Below are 22,969 nucleotides of genomic sequence, written 5' to 3'. Positions count from 1 at the left end.
AGCCTAGCCTTCCTCATTGCCTTGTTACATTGCTTACCTGCCTTTAAGTCATCTGAAATAGTGACTCCTAGATCCCTTTCCTCCTCAGTAGTTTCCAGTATAGTGCCATTAATACTATATTTAGCTTTAGGATTTTTGAGACCCAAGTGCATGATTTTGCATTTTTTGGCATTAAACTGTAATTGCCAGACTCTTGACCATTCCTCTAGTCTACCTAGATCCTCAATCATTTGTTTTACCCCACCTGGTGTGTCTACCCTGTTGCATACCTTTGTGTCATCTGCAAAAAGGCATGCTTTCCCTTTAATGCCATTTGCAATGTCACCAATAAAGATATTAAAAAGCACTGGTCCAAGTACAGATCCCTGGGGTACTCCACTGGTAACATTTCCCTCCTGTGAATGCACTCCATTTACCACAACTCTCTGTTTTCTATCCTTAAACCAAGATCTTATCCATTCAATAATCCTAATATCCAATCCCAAACTTTCAAGTTTATTTAGCAGTCTGCGATGTGGAACAGTGTCAAAAGCCTTACTAAAGTATAGATAAGCTATATCCATGGCTCCACCTTTATCCATCACTTTAGTCACATAACCAAAAAAGTCAATAAGATTTGTTTGACATGATCTCCCCCCAGTGAATCCATGCTGTAAATTGCCGGATTTGAGATAATCTACAACTCTTTCTTTTAAGAGAGTTTCCATCAATTTCCCTACTACTGATGCAAGACTCACTGGTCTGTAGTTGTTTGCCTCTTCCTTGCTTCCACTTTTGTGCAATGGGACTACGTTTGCTCTTTTCCAGTCCTCTGGAATTACTCCTGTAGCTAATGACTGGTTGAATAATTCTGTCAATGGTGCTATTAGCACCTCTTTAAGTTCTATTAGTATCCTTGGATGTATCCCATCTAGCCCCATAGATTTGTCCACTTTCAGCTTTGAGAGTTCTGTTAGGACCTTCTCAGCTGTAAATGTACTTGTTTCATTTTCTTGAATATCCCTGCAACTTAACTGTGGCCCCTTCCCCTCTCTTTCAGTAGTAAATACTGAGCAAAAATAATCATTAAGATGATCTGCTATTAAATTGTCTCCTTCAACAAAACTCCCAGTGTCCGTCTTTAGTTTTATAATTCCGCCTTTTGTTTTTCTCCTTTCGCTTATATACCTAAAAAAAGTTTTGCCTCCTTTACCCACTGACTGGGCCATTTTCTCCTCAGCTTGTGCCTTTGCACATCTGATTACCTTCTTAGTCTCCTTCTGATTACTTTAGAAGTAAGAAAGCCCCCGTTTGTTTAGGAATCGGTGACCACGTCCGTATTTCTAAATATAAGGACATATTTCAGAAAGGCTACAGACAGAGTTTTTCTGAGGAGATATTTGTTGTACATAGTGTGAACACTAATGGGGTTAAGCCGCTTTATAAGTTGACAGATCTGTACGGTGAAGTTATAACAGGTAGTTTTTACCCCGAAGAGCTTCAAAGCTTACCAAAAAACTATAACAGGGTTTACAAAGTGGAAAAGATTTTAAAAAATAAGACGGTCAGAGGCCTAAAAAACGCGTTAGTCAAGTGGCGCGGGAACCCGCAAAATTTAACAGTTGGGTCGCGGCATCGGTGATAAAAGACATATAAAGCTCATCACTAAACAAGTCGAGCGATGGATGACAAGTCGTTCTACATAACCTTACCCAGCAACGCCTCGGCGGTTACTTTCCCGCAAAATAAGATTTTTAACTATACGACAAAATTGGCTAAACCGATAGACTTAAATGGCGAATGGGAAGTAGCACTTACTGAGATACAATATCCGCACACGTGGAATACATTGGATTTACAAGATTGTAAACTGCAATTATCACGGGATGGAACGGCGGATCAGCCGGTGGCGAGAGTTGCAAGTTTGTGCATTAAACCGGGTTTTTATGAAACAATCGAAGCGTTACTGAACGTAATCAACGCTGAAATTGTACAACTGAAACTGGACGTTGGATTAAGACTAACGTACGATCCGTTTGCACGTGTTGTAACATGCGACAGTAAGCTGTTGTATCAAATCCACGCCGGTTCTAAGCTGACATGGATACTGGGTTTACAACCTAAAACTAAGATTTCTAAACCATGCGCCGACATCAAAGGCGGCCAATATACGATGTACGTGTACACAGACATTATCGAACACCAGCGGGTCGGGGATAGCTATGTACCGCTACTTCGCACTGTTGAAATGAAGGGTTATAACAATGAGGTGGTCACAATACGATACGAGAAGCCAATTACATACCATTGTGCAAAACACATTTTGACACGATAGCCATAGAGATAAAGAACGACCAGAACAAGAACATGGCATTTAAGTTTGGGAAAGCGATCGTGAAGCTACACTTCAGACGCCGCAAAACTGAATTTTATTTACTAAGCAGAATGGTCGCTGTTAAAAATTATGGCAATCCGGGTCTCTACGCGCAATATTATAAATCTCAAGCCGGTAATGGAGTACCAGGTTTTCACGGCAGCGCGTACATGCTGCCGTGAAAACGCGTACATAGGCGGTATTTTTCGAAGTCTTTTCAGAAAAGCAGTTCCTCTTTTCCGGAGAGGTTTAGAGTTAGCTAAACCGCATATGAAGACCGCGGCACGTAATATAACGAAAGATGTTATCGGACAAGCCACAACGGCCGTGGTGAATAAGATACACGAGGCGAACCAAGCAAAGCAAGACAGTTCAGGACTAATATATACAAGAAAAGGCGTGTCTAAAAGAAAACGGAAGCGTATGATAGCGCTTCCACCTTGGGACATACCCTTTTTAAATAAAAAACAAAGACGACGCAACTCAAAGAAGAGAAAGCCGAAGCGCTCCGTTAGTGATATTTTTTAAACCTGTCTTTCATACACCACGAGTCAGTTGAATGTGCAAAAACAGAGCTGGATCTTTTTGACGTGCCCCCAACACAAACTAGCATAGAGAAAAGTCTATACGTTGAAGTTCAACCTTTAGCGGCATTATCAGACACAGCTCCGCTTGAATTTTATATAGCAGCCAGAGGTGAACACTACTACGATCTGAACGACACGCTGTTGTACGTGACGTGCAAGATCGTACGAACCGATAACACACCGATACCGCAAGATGCGGGGGTCGCACTTATTAATTACCCAATAGCGACTTAATTCAACCAAGTGGATGTAACTTTGGCTGACAGGCTCATATCACAATCCAACAATCTTTACGCATACCGCGCGTACATTGAGACTATATTGAATTACAGCTCGGATGCATTGTCAACAATGCACACAACAGGATTATTTTACAAAGATTCGGCTGGTGAATTTAACAACACGGCGCTGGACGGTCCGAATACGGGGTTCAGCAACAGAGCAGAGTCGCACGGTTGAATTGCTAGGACCGCTTCACTGCGACATTTTCCATCAACATAAACTAATTTTTAACGCCGTTGATCTGAAGATTAAACTAACCAGAAACAAAGACGCATTCTGCTTAATGTCGTCTGAAGCGGATGCCTTTAAAATACAGATCACAACGGCGTCCCTGTTCGTGAAAAGAGTGCAGGTCTCACCGGCCGTGCGGATTGGGCACGCGCAGGCCCTGCTAAACGGTAACGCGAAATACGCGATTGACCGTGTTGGGATGAAAATCTACAGCGTACCAGCAGGCAGTAGAATATTTAATCTAGAAAATCTATTTTTAGGTCAAGTGCCGAAAACCGTTATAGCCTGCTTTGTGGATAACGAATCATTTTCAGGAATCCATAACCAGAATCCCCTTTGCTTTGAACATAAAAATGTAAGTTTTGCTTCCCTTTATCTGGATGGAACACCGCACCCCGCCAAACCATTTCAACCCGACTTTGAACGCGGTAATGCTGTGAGTGTCACTCATACAGATCACAAATAAACAGAAATCTGACAATGGTATACTGATTGACCGCGAAGAGTACCTCAGAGGCTACACGCTATTTGCTTTTGACCTTTCACCTGAACAGGAGTGTGGAGAACACCTTTCCCTGATAAGAACAGGCAATCTATGTGCCGAATTCCGCTTTGCAGAAGCGTTGGACCGGACAGTCAATGTGATAATATACGCTCTATTTGATAACATCATCGAGATTAATCAAAGGCGCGATGTGCTGTACGATTATCTATAAATGAAATAAACTAACACTACGCTGCTGAAAAAAATGAACACATTACAGATAAACTGTATTCTGTACGCTGTGCAAAGCACACGGCATATTTTTAAAGGAACGTATCAGTGCGATATGTTACCGGTCGGTAAACTGGCGCAATACCCCTGCGCGTTTGTAATCAATACGCATAGCAGCGGGCAGCTGGGTGAGCACTGGTTGGCCGTTTATTTTAACGAACAGCATGAATGTTACTTTTTTGATTCTTACGGGTTAGCCCCTGACAGCCCCCTATTCCCTAAAGCAATAATACCTTTTAAACTTGAATTCAAAAAGTGTTTATCACCAAAATAAGCAGTTGCAAAATTTTAACAGCACCGTTTGCGGTCAATATTGCGTATACTTTATATTTTACATGTGTAAAAATTACAAATATGTGGATGTACTGGCCCGTTTTAGTGATGACACAAAATGTAATGATTGTTTTGTTTCAAAATCATTGTCAGTTTTCTGTTTATTTGTGATCTGTATGAGTGACATATACTCTCATACAGCATTACCGCGTTCAAAGTCGGGTTGAAATGGTTTGGCGGGGTGCGGTGTTCCATCCAGATAAAGGGGCGCAAAACTTACATTTTTATGTTCAAAGCAAAGGGGATTCCGGAAAATGATTAGTTATCCACAAAGCAGGCTATAACTGTTTTCGGCACTTGACCTAAAAATAGATTTTCTAGATGAAATATTCTACTGCCTGCTGGTACGCTGTAGATTTTCATCCCAACGCGGTCAATCGCGTATTTCGCGTTACCGTTTAGCAGGGCCTACGCGTGCCCAATCCGCACGGCCGGTGAGACCTGCACTCTTTTCACGAACAGGGACGCTGCTGTGATCTGTATTTTAAAGGCATCCGCTTCAGACGACATTAAGCAGAATGCGTCTGTTTCTGGTTAGTTTAATCTTCAGATTAACAGCGTTTAAAATTAATTTATGTTGATGGAAAAGGTCGCAGTGAAGCAGTCCTAGCAATTCAACCGTGCGACTCTGCTCTGTTGCTCCTGCTCGTTTTTTGAACCCTGTATTCGGACCGTCCAGCGCCGTGTTGTTAAATTCACCAGCCGAATCTTTGTAAAATAATCCTGTTGTGTGTTTTGTTGACAATGCATCCGAGCTGTAATTCAATATAGTCTCAATGTACGCGCGGTATGCGTAAAGATTGTTGGATTGTAATATGAGCCTGTCGCCCAAAGTTACATCCACTTGGTTGAATAAAGTCGCTATTGGGTAATTAATAAGTGCGACTCGCGCACCTTGCGGTATCGGTGTGTTATCGGTTCGTACGATCTTGCACATCACGTTCAACAGCGTGTTGTTCAGATCGTAGTAGTGTTCACCGCTGGCTGCTATATAAAATTCAAGCGGAGCTGTGTCGGATAACGCTGCTAAAAGTTGAACTTCGACGTATAGACTTTTCTCTATGCTAGTTTGTGTCGGGGGCACATCAAAAAGATCCAGCTCTGTTTTTGCACATTCAACGGACTCGTGGTGTATGAAAGACATGTTTAAAAAATATCACCAACGGAGCGCTTCGGCTTTCCCTTCTTCTTTGAGTTGCGTCGTCTGTTTTTTTATTTAAAAAGGGTATGTCCCAAGGCGGAAGCGCTATCATAAGCTTCTGTTTTCTTTTAGACACGCCTTTTCTTGTATATATTAGTCCTGAACCGTCTTGCTTTGCTTGGTTCGCCTCGTGTATCTTATTCACCACGGCCGTTGTGGCTTGTCCGATAACATCTTTCGCTATATTACGTGCCGCGGTCTTCATATGCGGTTTAGCTAACTCTAAACCTCTCCGGAAAAGAGGAACTGCTTTTCTGAAAAGACTTCGAAAAATACCGCCTAAACCGCAGCCGTACATGTACGCGCTGCCGTGAAAACCTGGTAATCCATTACCGGCTTGAGATTTATAATATTGCGTGTAGAGACCCGGATCGCCATAATTTTTAACAGCGACCATTCTGCTTAGTTAATAAAATTCAGTTTTGCGGCGTCTGAAGTGTAGCTTCACGATCGCTTTCCCAAACTTAAATGCCATGTTCTTGTTCTGGTCGTTCTTTATCTCTATGGCTATCGTGTCAAAATGTGTTTTGCACAATGGTACGTAATCGGGGCTTCACGTATCGTATTGTGACCACCTCATTGTTATAACCCTTCATTTCAACAGTGCGAAGTAGCGGTACATAGCTATCCCCGACCCGCTGGTGTTCGATAATTTCTGTGTACACGTACATCGTATATTGGCCGCCTTTGATGTCGGCGCATGGTTTAGAAATCTTAGTTTTAGGTTGTAAACCCAGTATCCATGTCAGCTTAGAACCGGCGTGGATTTGATACAACAGCTTACTGTCGCATGTTACAACACGTGCAAATGGATCGTACGTTAGTCTTAATCCAACTTCCAGTTTCAGTTGTACAATTTCAGCGTTGATTACGTTCAGTAAAGCTTCGATTGTTTCATAAAAACCCGGTTTAATGCACAAACTTGCGACTCTCGCCACCGGCTGATCCGCCGTTCCATCCCATGATAATTGCAGTCTACAATCTTGTAAATCCAATGTATTCCACGTGTGCGGATATTGTATCTCAGTAAGTGCTACTTTCCATTCGCCATTTAAGTCTATCGGTTTAGCCAATTTTGGCGTATAGTTAGAAATCTTATTTTGCGGGAAAGTAACCGCCGAGGCGTTGCTGGGTAAGGTTATGTAGAACGACTTGTCATCCATCGCTCGTCTTGTTTAGATAGTGATGAGCTTTATATGTCTTTTATCACCGATGCCGCGACCCATCTGTTAAATTTTGCGGGATACCCGCACCACTTGACTAACGCGTATTTTCGGCCCCTGACCGTCTTATTTTTTTAAATCTTTTCCACTTTGTAAACCTTGTTATAGTTTTTTGGTATGCTTTGAAGCTCTTCGGGATAAAAACTACCTGTTATAACTTCACCGTACAGATCTGTCAACTTATAAAGCGGCTTAAGCCCATTAGTGTTCACACTATGTACAACAAATATCTCCTCAGAAAAACTCTGTTCGTAGCCTTTCTGAAATATGTCCTTATATTTAGAAATACGGACGTGGTCACCGATTCCTAAACAAACGGGGGCTTCTTACTTCTAAAGTAATCACCGTAGGTCGTTTTGAAGACACTCAATGCGTTAGAGTCATTCACATCGTTTGGAGCGCACTTAATCGTTCTATGGTATGTGTTATTATAGCTGCGTATAAAGTCTTGTAAAACGTCTATATATCTGTAGGTATTCTTTGCCGTGAAATAGCGCCACATTCGTGTTTTTAAAGTCCTATTGAAGCGCTCTATAACAGCAGCTTTCACATAGTTATTGGTTGTGAAATGATTTTTAACGTATTTTTCTAACACCTTTTTTAGGTCTCTGTTTAGAAACTCTTTACCGTTATCGGTTTGTAACTTCATCGGCACAGCACCCCGCTGGAATATTTTTTCAAAAGCATTAGCGACTGTTGCGGCGTTCTTAGCGGTCAGACTTTCAGCCCATGCCCTCTTACTGAATATATCGATGACTGTTAATATGTATTTAACACCATCGTTGTATTTTGACAGATCTATCAGCGAAACCAAATAGCATTGCCACTGTTGATTTACACCCGATACACAAATCATGATTCTTTTATAGTTTTTTCTTGCCGGTTTGTGCAACGTGTATGCGTCTTGTTCTTGCAACCACTTTCTTACGTCGGATCTTTTAAATTTATTTTTAACCGACCCATAATAATCAATGCCGCTAAAACTACCTTGTTTTAACACTGTGTAATATGCATCTTTCATCCGCTTGATTTGAGGCGCTGCGTTGCGTGACATTTTGCGACTTGTGTTACGTGACACTCTTTTCAAAGCCATTATCTTTTAATACAGTTTAATATCGAATTCTATAAATTTTATATAAAAGCGATATCAAATACTATAATTTAATATTAAAAGAGGCGTTACTCAGGAGAAAGGGGGTGTGGTACCTGTCACTTTGACAGAAAGGTGGTCTTTCTCTACTGTAGACAATTTATTGTCTGTTGGAGATGGCTCAAGAGCAATTCCTGGGATTGTAATAGAAAGGAGAGAGACCCAGTGGCGCAGTGGGAAAAAATAATGGAAATTGATACAATACAATTCCCTTTTTGTATCAATTTCCATTATTTTTTCCCACTGCGCCACTGGGTCTCTCTCCTTTCTATTGTATCCATTTGTCATGGTGTGGTGAACCTGTTTTGAGTTGATCTGGGCTGCACGTGTGGTATATGCGCAATTGTTTTTTGTTTTTTCTCTCAATTCCTGGGATTGTGCCAGGATTAAATCGTCGCGGTATGGAAAAAATAGGATTTTGGTACTTACCAGTAAAACCTTTTCTCCTAATCCGTAGAGGATGCTGGGGACTCCAAAAGGACCATGGGGTATAGACGGGATCCGCAGGAGCTTGGGCACACTAAAAAGACTTAAGACTGGGTGTGAACTGGCTCCTCCCTCTATGCCCCTCCTCCAGACCTCAGTTATAGGAACTGTGCCCAGGAGAGACGGACATTTCGAGGAAAGGATTTTTGTGTAAACTAAGGGCTACAATCATACCAGCCCACACCACAACCATATCGTACAACCGGAGTAACAGTAAACCAAATAATAGCATGAAAAAACGACAGCAACAAGCTGAAACCAGAAATACACAACCCGTGTATAAACTAAGTGAACCCACAAGAGAACACTCCAAGAAACAGTCCACACTGGGACGGGCGCCCAGTATCCTCTATGGACTAGGAGAAAAGGATTTACCGGTGAGTACCAAAATCCTATTTTCTCTTAAGTCCTAGAGGATGCTGGGGACTCCAAAAGGACCATGGGGTTTATACCACAGCACCAGAACGGGCGGGAGAGTGCGGACGACTCTGCAGCACCGACTGAGCAAACAAAAGTTCCTCATCAGCCAGGGTATCAAACTTATAGAACTTAGCAAAAGTGTTTGAACCTGACCAGGTAGCTGCTCGGCAAACCTGTAAAGCCGAGACGCCCCGGGCAGCCGCCCAAGACGAGACCACTTTCCTGGTAGAATGGGCTTTCACTGACTTCGACACCGGTAACCCGGCCGAAGAATGAGGCTGCTGAATCGTACTACAAATCCAGCGTGCAATAGTCTGTTTTGAAGCAGGATGACCAATCTTGTTGGAAGCATACAGGACAAACAGCGCCTCAGTTTTCCTGACAACAGCAGTACGGGCGACGTAGATCTTCAAAGCCCTCACTACATCCAGAGACCTTGGAACTGCCATAGCATCCCTAGCCACCGGTACCACAATAGGTTGGTTAATGTGAAACGAAGACACCACCTATGGTAAAAATTGTTAACGAGTCCTCAATTCTGCCCTATCTGAATGAAAGATCACGTACGGGCTCTTATGAGATAAGGCCGCCAACTCAGACACTCGCCTGGCAGATGCCAGCGCCAACAGCATGACTACCTTCCAGGTGAGAAACTTCAACTCAACCTTACGCAAAGGCTGAAACCAGGAAGACATGAGAAACTGTAAGACCACATCAAAATTCCATGGGGCCACAGGAGGCACAAACGGAGGATTGATATGCAAAACTCCTTTCACAAACGTCTGAACCTCTGGGAGGGCAGCCAATTCCCTTTGAAAGAAAATAGACAATGCCGAAATCTGCACCTTGATGGAGCCCAACTTCAGGCCTGCATCCACACCAGCCTGCAAAAAGTGGAGAAAACGCCCCAAATTAAATTCTTCCGCAGGAGCCCTTTTAATCTCACACCAGGAAACATACTTCTTCCAAATACGGTGATAATGCTTCGCCGTAACCTCCTTCCTAGCCTTGAGGAGAGTAGGAATGACCTCACCGGGAATACCTTTACGAGCTAAGATCTGGCGCTCAACTTCCATGCCGTCAAACGCAGCCGCGGTAAGTCTGGAAACACGCATGGACCCTGCAACAACAGGTCCTCTCTTAGAGGAAGCGGCCAAGGATCTTCCACAAGTAATTCCTGAAGATCCGGATACCAGGCCCTTCTTGGCCAATCTGGAACTACGAGAATCGCCTGAACCCTTGCTCGCCGAATGACCCCCAGTACCTTTGGAATGAGAGGAAGTGGAGGGAACACATACACCGACTTGAACACCCACGGAGACACCAGGGCGTCCACCGCACTGGCTTGGGGGTCCCTTGACCTGGAACAATACCTCGGGAGCTTCTTGTTGAGACGAGACGCCATCATGTCTATCAGAGGGAGTCCCCAACGATTTGTCACTTCTGCAAACACCTCTTGATGAAGAGCCCACTCGCCCGGATGGAGATCGTGTCTGCTGAGGAAGTCTGCTTCCTAGTTGTCTACTCCCGGAAGGAAAACCGCAGCCAGAACGCTCACGTGTTCCGCCCAGCGAAGGATTCTTGTGGCCTCCCCCATTGCCGATCTGCTCCTTGTGCCGCCTTGACGGTTGATATGTGCCACCGCTGTGATGTTGTCTGGCTGTACCAGGACAGATCGACCCTGAAGAAGGCTTCTTGCCTGTAGCAGGCTGTTGTAAATGTAGCGACCATCTCCCCTGGAAGTTCCTGCCTTGGGTGACTGCACCCCAGCCCCGGAGACTTGCATCTGTTGTCAGAAGTACCCAGTCCAGGATACCGAACCGGCGTCCCTCTAGGAGGCGAGACCCTTGTAGCCACCAAAGGAGGGAAATTCTGGCTCTGGGAGATAGACTTATCTTCCGGTGCATGTGCAGGTGAGACCCGGACCATTTGCTCAGCAAGTCCCACTGAAACACCCGGACATGAAACCTGCCGAACGGAATGGCTTCGTACGCCGCAACCATCTTCCCCAGAACCCGTGTACATTGATGGATGTACACAGTCTTCGGCCTCAGAAGTTCCCTGACCATCGACTGAAGTTCTAGAGCCTTTTCCTGTGGAAGAAAAACTCTCTGTAACTCCGTGTCCAGAATCATGCCCAGAAAAGACAGCCAGGTGGTCGGAATCAACCGAGACTTTGGCAAATTTAGCACCCAACCGTGCTGTCGTAGTACCGACGGCACCAAATCTACACTCCTTAGCAACCTTTCCTTGGACCTCGCCTTCATCAGGAGATCGTCCAAGTACGGGATAATTGTAACCCCTTGCTTGCGAAGGAGAACCATCATTTCTGCCATGACCTTGGTGAAAACCCTCGGGGCCGTGGAAAGACCAAACGGCAACGTCTGAAATTGGTAATGAGAATCCTATATCGCAAACCTGAGGAAGGCCTGATGCGAAGGAAATATCGGGACGTGTAAGTAGGCATCCTTTATGTCGACTGACGCCATACAATCCCCCCTACTAGGCTGGAAATCACAGCTCGAAGAGATTCCATCTTGAACTTGAAAACTTTCAAGTATGGATTGAGGGATTTTAGATTCAGAATCGGTCTGACCGTACCGTCCGGTTTCGGCACAACAAATAGGCTCGAGTAGAACCCCTCCCCCCGTTGTGAAGGGGGAACAGGAACAATGACCCTCTGTTGACACAATTTTTGCATCGCTGCCAGCACCAGCTCCCTGTCCGGAAGAGACACTGGTAAGGGCGAAACGAAAAAAAACGGTGAGGGGGCACTTCCCGAAACTCCAGCTTGTATCCCTGAGATACAATCTCTAGGACCCAAGGATCGAGGCCTGATTGAATCCAGACCTGACCGAAGACTCTTGAGACGGCCCCCCACCGGTCCGGAATCCCCCAGGGAAGCCCCAACATCATGCAGTGAACTTGGTAGAGGCAGGGAAGGACTTTTGGTCCTGGGCGCCCGACACGGCAGGCGACTTCCTACCCCTTCCTTTACCTTTTGAAGCGAGGAAGGACGAACCTTTTCCATGCCTGTATTTATTGGGATGAAAGGACTGCATCTGCTGATGTGGTGCCTTTTTGTGTTGTGCGGGAACATAGGGAAGAAAAGAGGACTTACCCGCCGTCGCGGTAGAGACCAGATCCGCCAAGCCGTCCCCAAACAAGACATTACCTTTGAATGGTAAAGCTTCCATAGCTCTCTTGGAGTCGGCATCTGCATTCCATTGATGGATCCAGAACGCCCTCCTTGCCAATATTGACATGGCATTGGCTCTTGATCCCAAGAGACAAACATCCTTCGCCGCATCCTTCAGGTAATCTGCAGCGTCCTTGATATAACCAAGAGTCAGAAGAACATTATCTTTATCAAGGGTATCCATATCAGCAGCTAAATTCTCAGCCCATTTAGCAATAGCACTACTCACCCACACCGACGCCACTGCAGGCCTGAGCAATGCACCCGTATTAGCGAAAATGGACTTCAGAGACGTCTCCAGCTTGTGATTCGCTGGATCCTTGAGAGCTGCCGTGTCAGGAGACAGAAGCGCCACCTTCTTAGACAAACGAGATAGAGCTTTGTCAACATTTGGAGACGACTCCCATTTTCCCCTGTCATCAGAGGGGAAAGTATACGCCATGTAAATCCTCTTGGGAATCTGCCACCTCTTATCCGGCGACTCCCAAGCTTTTTCACAAAGAGTATTCATTTCATGAGAGGAGGGAAACTTCACTTCAGGTTTTTTTCCCTTTGAACAAGCAAATCCTTGTTTCCTGCACCGCAGGTTCATCAGAAATTTGTAAAACATCCTTTGTAGCCACAATCATGTACTGAATACTCTTCACTAAACGTGGATGCAAAGCAGCCTCAGAAAAATCGACCTCAGAATCAGAGTCCGTGTCGGTATCAGTATCTAACAATTGAGTTAACGGCCGCTTTTGCGAGCCCGATGGGGTCTGTACCTGAGACAAAGCCTCCTCTATGGACTTCTTCCACACTTACGTCTGTGACTCAGACTTATCTAACCTCTTTGATAAAGAAGCTACATTCGTATTGATTGTACTTAGTAATGTGAGTAAATCAGGTGTCGGCTGCGCCGACAGACCTAAATCCAGACCCACAACCGCACCAACAACCTCCTCCGGTGAATCACATTCAGCCTCAGACATGCCGACACGTTTAATCGACACACCAACACACACTCAGAATGTCTCAGCTAGGGGACAGGCCCACAGTGAAGCCCAGATAGAGGACCCAGAGGGAGTATGCCAGCTCACACCCCAGCGCCCATATATCCCTATAATGGATATATATGACCAGCGCTGCTTTAAATAACAATAATAATGCACCACACTGTGCCCCCCCCCGAGATATCTCCCCGTTACTTGCGAGGAGTGATGGAGGTCCCGGGCCAGCGTCTCCTTCAGCCGTGTGGAGGAAAAAAAGATGGTGCTGTGAGCCGCGCGCTAAGCTCCGCCCCTTCCCGGCGGAATGTTTGAAAATGCCGGCGGGGGCTGAGAAATGGTGCAGAGGCACCGAAATTGCTTCTGCCGGTTTCCCGGACCCCAGTGACCTGCTGCCCAGGGCGCCCCTTCCCCAGCGCCCTTCACCCTGTGAGTGCCGTCAGTGATCGTGTGTGGGAGCATGGAGCGCAGCGTTACCGCTGCGCTGTACCTGGTCACCGAAGTCTTCTGCCGTCCTGAAGTCTTCTGATCTTCTCATACTCACCCGACTTCTTTCTTCTGGCTTCTGTGAGGGGGTGACGGCATGGCTCCGGGAACAAGCAGCTAGGCGCACCAAGTGATTGAACCCTCTGGAGCTAATGGTGTCCAGTAGCCGAGAAGCAGTGCCCTTAAACTAAGAAGTAGGTCTGCTTCTTTCCCCTCACTCCCACGCTGCAGGGAGCCTGTAGCCAGCAGGTCTCCCTGAAAATAAAAAACCTAACAAAAGTCTTTTCCAGAGACACTCAGTAGAGCTCCCCTAGTGAGTGTCCAGTCAGTCCTGGGCACAAAGTCTAACTGAGGTCTGGAGGAGGGGCATAGAGGGAGGAGCCAGTTCACACCCAGTCTTAAGTCTTTTCAGTGTGCCCAAGCTTCTGCGGATCCCGTCTATACCCCATGGTCCTTTTGGAGTCCCCAGCATCCTCTAGGACAAGAGAAATCCTTATCCCCTGCTTGCAGAGATAAGCTGCAATAACAACCATGATCTTGGTAAATACTCTGGGGGCTGTGGCTAACCCAAAAGGTAAGGCCTGAAACTGAAAATGTTGCTGGAGGATGGCGAACCTGAGGTAACACTGATGGGACAATGCACATGCAGGTAAGCATCCTGCATATCCAGAGATACCATGTAATCCCCTGGTTCCATGGCCAAAACTATGGAGCGTAACGTCTCCATGTGAAACCTTGGGACCCAAATGTATTTGTTTAACATTTTGAGATTGAGAATTGTCCGGAATGATCCATTTGGCTTCTGAACCAAAAATAGGTTGGAGTAAAAACTCTGCCCCCGTTGTGCCGGGGGTACTGGAATAATTACCCCGGACTGAAGCAATTTCTGAACTGCTTCTTGCAGGGCTCTGGACTTCGCCTCTATGAGACGGGCTGGTGCAAAAAAACCTTCGAGGAGGCCGCTTCTTGAAAGGGAAAACATAACCCAGACATATCACTTCTTGCACCCAAGCATCGGTCGTCACATATGTGCAAATTGAAGAAGTCGCCCCCCTACCTTGGGGTGCCCCAGGTGGAGGCTCGCTCTATCAGGCTGATAGCTTCTGTTCTGGTTTGGAAGCTTGTCCTCTGCTGGCCCATTGCTTCTTTGCTTTACCAGACATTGTACTGGGTCTGCTTAGAATCATTTTTGCCTTTTGCTTTACCTTGCCACCGAAATGGCCGAAACCCCGAACCCCTAGGCCTAGGGTTATAACTGGCAGGGAACCGGACCACCTTGGGTTTTGCTTCTGACTCCAGAATATCTGTCAATTCCTTACCAAAGAGAATGTTCCCAATAAAAGGCAAAGCTTCCAGAACCTTCTTGGATTCTGAATCAGCTTTCCATGTACGCAGCCAAATTGCTCTGCGTGCAGCTACCGTTAAGGATGATGCTTTGGAATCAATCGTACCCATATCCATTGCTGCTTCTTCTAAAAATAGCGCAGACTGTTTTATATGAGCTATATGGGATTCCTACTGCCTAGTAGATGCTGAAAACCCGTTTTCCAGTTCGTCAGCCCATTCAGCTACCGCCTTTGCCATCCAGGCCGAGGCCATAGCTGGCCTTATGACTGCCCCTGACAGAGAAAAAATGTTTTTCAAAAATCCATCTACTCTTGTCTGTAACATCATTTAAATGATGTTGATGGTAAAGGCAAAATAGATTTTCACACTAACCGCATGACGTGCGTATCTACCTTAGGAGGCACTTCTCTTTTTAAACAGTCCTCAGTTGGAAAAGGGTAATAGGAATCCCATTTTTTGGGAATTCTATATTTCCTATTGGGTGTAGCCCAAGCTTCCTCCATAATCTTCGTCAGTTCCTCTGACCCTGGAAACTCAACCCTAACTGTTTTGGGACGTTTAAACACAGGTGCTTTAGTTTTTATTATTGGCTCTGCTGAATCCTCTAGAGACAGAATAACCTTCATTGCTCCAATTAACTCCGCTACATCCTCTGAGCTGAAACCTTCTACCTGTTCTTCATATGGTGAAGTAGAGTAAATGGAGCTATCCTCATCTGATGTATCATCTGATGTATCATCCTGTGTAGCCTGTGAAATTGATGATATTTACCCTTGGTTTATCAGCTTGTTGATTTGCAGAAGCTGTTGGGGCTATACCATAAGATGGGAGCTGCATGTATGGGTTAATAGTGTACTCTATTCCTGAGGTTGAAGCTGTAGGGACCAACCTGTCAGCAATACTGGATAAGGTTTGTGCAAACATAGCCCAAGGTGGATTTATTTGTCGTTGAACAGGGATCTGCCTTGCAATCTGCTGAAATGCAAAACAATTTGCACATAATCCATCATGTGCCAGATGCTGAGTTGATAACCCCACCTTGCAGAATACACGTTATAAGTGTTGGTGTTACTGTTAATGTAACCTCGTCACCTTTGCCGCTCTTAGACATGATAATCAGCTTTACACAGTATACTACACAATCTGTGACTGTATCACTTTACTGTATTAAAGTGATATCAATCTGACCCCAACCCAATCACCAGCATTGAGGCTCAGAATAAACACTGACAAACATATATAAAGTCAGTAATCACACTAGCAGTCAGTCATATGTTATACATTAGTCATATGAGCATATTATCAACTATGAACACATTTCAAGTATGTAGGAGTACATTTACTGAATTCTGTTGTATACAGTTATTTAACGTATTCAGACACATTGCTAAGAAAACCACAGTAATGTACACAGACTGATATGCAATAGGCACTGAAGTTAACTATTCATACTAACAAAAGTAGATAAAAATGTAGTGCTGTATAACCCCTACTGTGAGTAAGGATACAGGGAGAATCAGCCTACTTCCAGGATCGATCAATACGTTAGCGAACGCTGAGTGGATCCAGACGCTACTAGTGTACACTGTCGCTCTGGGAACTTTTTAGTGGACACAGACGCTCAGTGAATGCCAGTGCATGCAGACTCACCCATCTGCGACCCGGTCTCCTAGCGGTAACCTTAGTGTACACAGATGCAGCGGCCTATGCTGCGACGAGACCCTTGTGGTAGCGTCTGAGACGTAAGTGAGGCAATCAGTTCATGGCGGGAGTCGCGCAGAAACTGGTCATGAACTGGGGCAACCAGGAGAGCGTCTGACTCCCCACCGCTGATATCAACCCTAGGGATCGCAGCCTCAAACTAATCCTGGTGCCTTATGATCCCTAAGGCCTAGCGCTGGAGCACCCGAGGTGGCAGCGCGCCAGCTGTTTGGTAGTCTCCTCCCAAAACAGTTCGGCTGTGTCCGTATTCCCCCTAAGCGGAACTGATGCCTTCCCTTCTCCCCATGCTCCGGCCACAGCCTGGTAACGTCTGCTGGATCTGCTAGTATATCTGACACAGACGCCTGTCAAGATAGCACTTGTACCGTGGGTAAACGTTGTTGCGACCCAGCGGAGAGTTGTTGGAGCGACTCTTTCCAATATGCATGTAAGACGCTGTTAGGAAAGATCACTCAAAAACAATGTAGTAAAACTATAAAAAATAAAATAAAAAAGCTTAGGGCTGCCAAACACAGCAGCCCTGTGACCATGGTCCGACTCCTGCCGCACCAAACAAATAACTGATTTGCCTGAGTCAGTGGACGGGGATATATGGACGAGCCCGTTGCATCCTGGGAGGCCTGAAAGCTTGTGATCGTTTGGTGCCAATCCGCTGTCGCTCCATCATATCCCATTGTTATCCTGTGGATAACCTGTGGACCCTGCCGGAGAAAGAAGGGGTGCTACCTAAGACAGTAACAATAGAGAGCAAAATGAGAAAGAACAGGACTGTCTTTTTTGTTGGCGCACTTTGAAGGAGAAGAGTATATATTTCAATATGAAACTGATTTTTCTAAAATGTAACTTTTATTCCATATTGTTAAAATATCCTGTTATGTGAAAAATCAACAAACATATTGGTGAAAAATATTAATAAATGTGATTAAAATATATAGACTCACTGTGTGTTCCTTATACAAATATTTTGTTAATAAATGTTATATATGTATATGTAATTCGAATATATCCTATATATCACCACATAGGACAGTCTTTTTTTTATTTTATGTATATATGCATAAAAAAAATCGACTGTCCTATGTGGTGATATATAGGATATATTCAAATTACGTATAAATATACAAATATTTTATTAAATGTTTTTGTGGCCACACAGAAATGTAAAATCTTATAGTGTTCAAATGGTTTATGTGTGTGCGTATTGGCTATTAACCCTATAATGATAGCAATAAAAAAAACTTTTAATTCAGCAGTTTACCACAGCGCTATTTTCTTGGGTACGTTTGATACTTTGGTCCCTATTTAACAAGACATAACACCTATGGCATATTTATTAGTATCGCTGCAATACTAAACTAAATATGCCGCTGGTATAAAGTGTTGTTAAATGGCGTCCTTTGTTGGCAAGATTTCAGAATTTGTTTTACAAAAACTGCAGTATTGGCTGCTTTTCAACAGACATACCTTCCCTTTTTGTTCTTTTTACATAGCACCCTCTCAGCACTTGTTTTCTCCCAGTGGTACTACAACAGTTATAATAGTTAATAGTAAATAACAGGAAAACAAAATTACACATTTTAAAAATAAGATTTATTTGACCAGTGCTTATTTATGGCAAATCCATCACAGAGGAGACCAAGAAAATAGCAAAATGTAAGTGAAAATTCTTTATAGCTCCATACAAGTAATTTTTCTTCTGTTTAAGTGCAGCAGTTCTGTTCATTGTAAACATCTCAATCCCATTTTAGGGTAAAGAGGACACACAAAATATTGGTAAGCCTCAAGAAAATAAGGAAGAAACTATCAGTTCAGAATGACAAATAAAACATAATTGCTCTTTCATAGGCAAAGGATCAGTACCTTACAGATTAATTTTTTATTTAAGTTAAAATGCAAGATGCCCCCTTGTAAAATATGATTAATAAAACACTGACAAATGCATGTAAAGGTTTCTATACACATTACATATATACAAAAATGTAAAGCTGCAGTTCCAGACAGCTATGGGATTTGTGTTCACCACTTTTAAGTGTCTGTGAAGGGGAATATGAGAGAACCAATCAGACACAGCAAATTGCATTATATCGGCTTGAATTTGTAGCTTATTTGAACATCTCATTCATATTTCCCTCCAGTGTCACACAGTTCTCATTTTTAGCAGGGGCTGCGAGACTAGCATGGCACCATGGAAAGAGTGATTTATTTACACTAACTGGTAGTGCTGCTTTAAGGTAATTACAGTACATTTGTATTTACAGGATATTCAATATCATGATTCTGTACATCTTTTGATGCCTTCATAGAATACTGTAACATCAATATAAGAAAACAATGTTTACATATTTCACTGAGAGTGACTCATATGCAGAATGAAAATATTTTGCATTAAAAATTTGGTGGAATTAAGAGACTAGAATAAAACACACAGCTTTACTTACTGATGCTTTGTGCCTTTGGGTTGGAGCAGGAGTCTCTCCACCAAAGTTGTCAAAGCTCCTCACCTTCGTACTCCCCATTAACGCAGATGAAAACTTTATAGGGGAGGGGCTTGACCGACCTAATAGCCACATGAGCAGGAGGGAAGATCTCCAGCTCTGATCTGGGAGGGGGGCCTGTTGATGTGCCAGATCAACATAGTGATAGTGAGTCAAAGTTTTCGGATAACTTATCTAATTTAACTAAAGCTAGGGTATTAATAATATTAAAGCCATTTTTTCTACTTCAATTTTAAGACGCCATACATATTAATGCATGTATTCAAAATGTTTAGTTTTTCACCCAGGTTGAGATGCCTGGTACTTGTAAATAAGTAATGTAGTTCTGTGTGACAGATGCCGCAGTGAAGTACAGTAGCAGTCCTTTGATCACACACTCCCTACAATATTTGATAAGCGGATGAGGAATTAAGGTCAACACAGCAGGACTAATTTTAATGTAGGTCTGAGGAATGTTTTAAAGGGCCCATACTACCTGATTTTACATTTCAATATGGCAATTTAGCACATTTAAATTGTTTGTTCCTCTATTTATATTTTAATGGGAGCTGCCATGTTAGACATGCCTACAATAAGAGTAAGAATGGTCCTAATTCAGACCTGATCATAGATGGGCTAAATTTAGTACATCTACGATCAGTCACACAGACATGCGGGGGAATGCCCAGCACAGGGCTAGTCCTCCCCGCATGTCAGGACCGACCCCCCCCCCCCCCCCCCCCCGCACAAGTACCAAAGCATTGCACAGCGGCGATGCTTTTGTACTTGAAAAGTAGCTCCCTGCCAGCGCAGCTCCTGCACGCTGGCAGGGAACAACTCGTCGCTGAGGGTCGCAGCGGCTGTGTGTGATGTCACGCAGCCGCCGTGGGCCGCCCCCCACGCGGTCCGGGCATGCCTGCGTTGCCCGGACCGTGCCCCTGAAACGGCGGCCAAACACCACCGGCCAGCCCCCTCCTGCCCAGCGAACGCCTTTGCCTGTCAATCAGGTAGAGGCAATCGCAGGGCTGAGATGGCCGTCGGCTGTCTGGCATGCGCCGGAGCACTATAGCGCCGGCACATGCACAGTTCAGACATGATTGGCTGCTGTGAGAAAACGCACAGCTCCGATCAGGTCTGAATTAGGCCCTATGTACACTCCATAGACTGCATATAGTGAAGGAAATGACAAACTACAGTATGAAACAATGTTTGAAAGAGATGCTTTGTGTAAAAGAAACTTTAAACTTTTTTTTTTGTACATTAACTATCATGATCAATTAGTCAACTCACTTCATAATTTCTCATTTTCATCCTACAGTACTGGTGAAAGAACAGAGCAAAACTATCATATGAAAAGATTTATTCTAAGAATAAAAACAAACAAAATTGTATGCAAATTACCATCTATATGAAACAGAACAATTAAGTATATATCGTAAACATAAATATATCTATAAATTGTTTTATAGTCTCTTTAGTTCTGCAAAGTCAAAATCATATTTGCTAGGAGCATATTGCATTTTAAAGTTTTTTTTTTACGGGTGTTCCAACAATGATTACTGAAATAGAAGACAGTTTTATCTTAAAATTTTAAGTGCTCAACTGAGCTACACCACTATTACTGGGGCACGGATTCATGGATGCATTCTCTGATTCAGACACATCAGACAAAGCTCTTAGTAGCACAAATATCATTAGAAAGTGCTGAATGTGGTCTATTTGTGACGTTAATTTGGTAATTGAGACACATATCCCCCTCCCCCCTATGGATGCAGAAAAAGTATCCAGCACAAACATATCCCTCACAACCCATAGACTATACATCCACTTATCTGCCTTGGTAAGTTTTTTCTTTCCTTAGATGAAACCACAAATGAGACATCGAGGGAACATCAAGACAACCTCTTTAACGGTTACTTTCAAAATAATGTGTGGCACAGATCATTGTGTAGGGACAAGGATATAGAACTGTACTTGTAAAAGTGAGAGGCAACTGGGGGACACATGCAGCCACAGTTAGGTTCCATTTAAATAACTCCTCAGTAAAGGAAATATATATAGAGATGTATATATGCAAGTCACTCAGATCCACAGTCTGATAGGCACTTGTATGATAGATGGGAGCTGAAAATAGACCCCTCCACCATCATCTTCACAGCGGCAAAACACCTTTGGAATACTGTAGTTTCTTCAAGATTCCATTTCATCTGAGTCTAGTGGAGGAGGCTCAAAACAAAGTACTTCTTCATATGTTAGACCTGCATATAGAAGCATCAGAAGAGATTAAATGCACACATTTTACTCCAAGATCCTTACTCTCATCATATTCACATCAGCCCTTCTATTTGTTCTTTGAAACAAACAACTTTTTTGTAATTTTAGTATATTAGTTGGCACGGCACAGGGTCTGTGATGTTTACAAATTGCAAAACATGAGGAATAACAGACAATGCAATCAAGACACAACTGGGGATACAATATATGCTTTGAGGATTCCTCATGTTATTAATGTTTGGGATTTCTGTTATGACTTGGGATAGTTTTACAGCCACATATATAAAATGTATTCACTTTGTTCTGTAGTTTTGCACATTTTATTTTCTTACATCATGGAATTGCAACATGTATTTGCTATTGACCTTTTCTTTATTGCAATGAATTGTTTATGTAGAATATATACACCACAATCCCCTAGTCGCATAAAGAATTATTGGTATCAGCAGCTACATGATACCAGGCCTATAAAGGCTAGAAAAATCGGTAGAAACAACAAAATAAAACACTTAGGGGGACATGTACTAAGCAGTGATATAAGTGGAGACGTGAGCCAGTGCAGAAGTTGCCCATGGCAACCAATCAGCTGCTTTGTATAGTTTTATAGTATGCAAATTATAAATGTTACGTCGATGCTGATTGGTTGCCATGGGCAACTTCTCCGCTGGCTCACTTCTCCACTTTTATCACTGCTTAGTAAATCTCCCCCTTAATTCCAATAAACAGCAAACATAGAATATACTTTATCATATTGCCAAATAAAAGTTGTGGTTAATTAGAACATAAATTATTTTTCTTTATTTATACCTGCGTTACTGTTTATCTACACATATTAGTGCAATATTAAACAGGGTCTTATCATAAACTCCCAATCATGCACAATCTCACAATTAACACCTCAATTAGCAGCTCTGATTATACAGTTACTTTTCTTTACTGTACTTTTGCTCTGTAAAACCTCAATAAGTTATATCTTTGCAAATTATTAGGGTTCGGGGAGGTCTAGCTTTTGAGAAAGCCCACACAAATCCTTACAGTATGATGTACACACTAACAATCTCAGCAAGAGTAGAGAGATGGGGGGTGATGAAGACAATGTTCTCTCTCCCTTGTGACACAATACCTACAAATAGCACTGCCTATCAATGTTCTGGAGTGGCCCAGTAACAGCCATTTCAAAACTCAAACAGTATTACATATAAGAATGACTGAAAACTACAAGAACCAGTGTGCAAAACTGTAAAAAAACTCACTTAAGTAAACTCACAGCTGTAATCGAGCTAAATCAGAGTATTTATTAAGACTGTCAATACTTCAGGATTTTTTATTTTTTATTTTACATATTTTTATTCTGAATTACTTTAATGAATGAAACAAATGGTCATTTTGCTTTCTTGATGTAAGGAACAAAATGTGAGACAAATCATAGGGAGTGAACAG

General features: G+C 43.4%; 1 protein-coding gene across 2 annotated transcripts in view; it reads right to left on the bottom strand.

The window, feature by feature from the left end:
• Window positions 1–19,997: 19,997 nt before the first annotated feature.
• LOC135041345 (mitogen-activated protein kinase 14) overlaps window positions 19,998–22,969 on the bottom strand; it is a 335,823-nt gene continuing 332,851 nt past the window's right edge. Inside the window, exon 12 of one of the 2 annotated variants that reach the window (XM_063954930.1) lies at window positions 19,998–21,513. In XM_063954930.1, the coding sequence (XP_063811000.1) occupies window positions 21,446–21,513 (68 nt within the window). In that variant the 3' untranslated portion in view covers window positions 19,998–21,445. The remainder of the gene's footprint in view (window positions 21,514–22,969) is intronic. The other variant, XM_063954929.1, reaches the window with a different exon arrangement.

This window comes from Pseudophryne corroboree, chromosome 2 (assembly GCF_028390025.1).
Source record: "Pseudophryne corroboree isolate aPseCor3 chromosome 2, aPseCor3.hap2, whole genome shotgun sequence".
Lineage (NCBI taxonomy): Eukaryota > Metazoa > Chordata > Amphibia > Anura > Myobatrachidae > Pseudophryne > Pseudophryne corroboree.
Note: the sequence above shows the minus strand (reverse complement) of the source record. Positions and strands in the feature narration are given on the sequence as shown.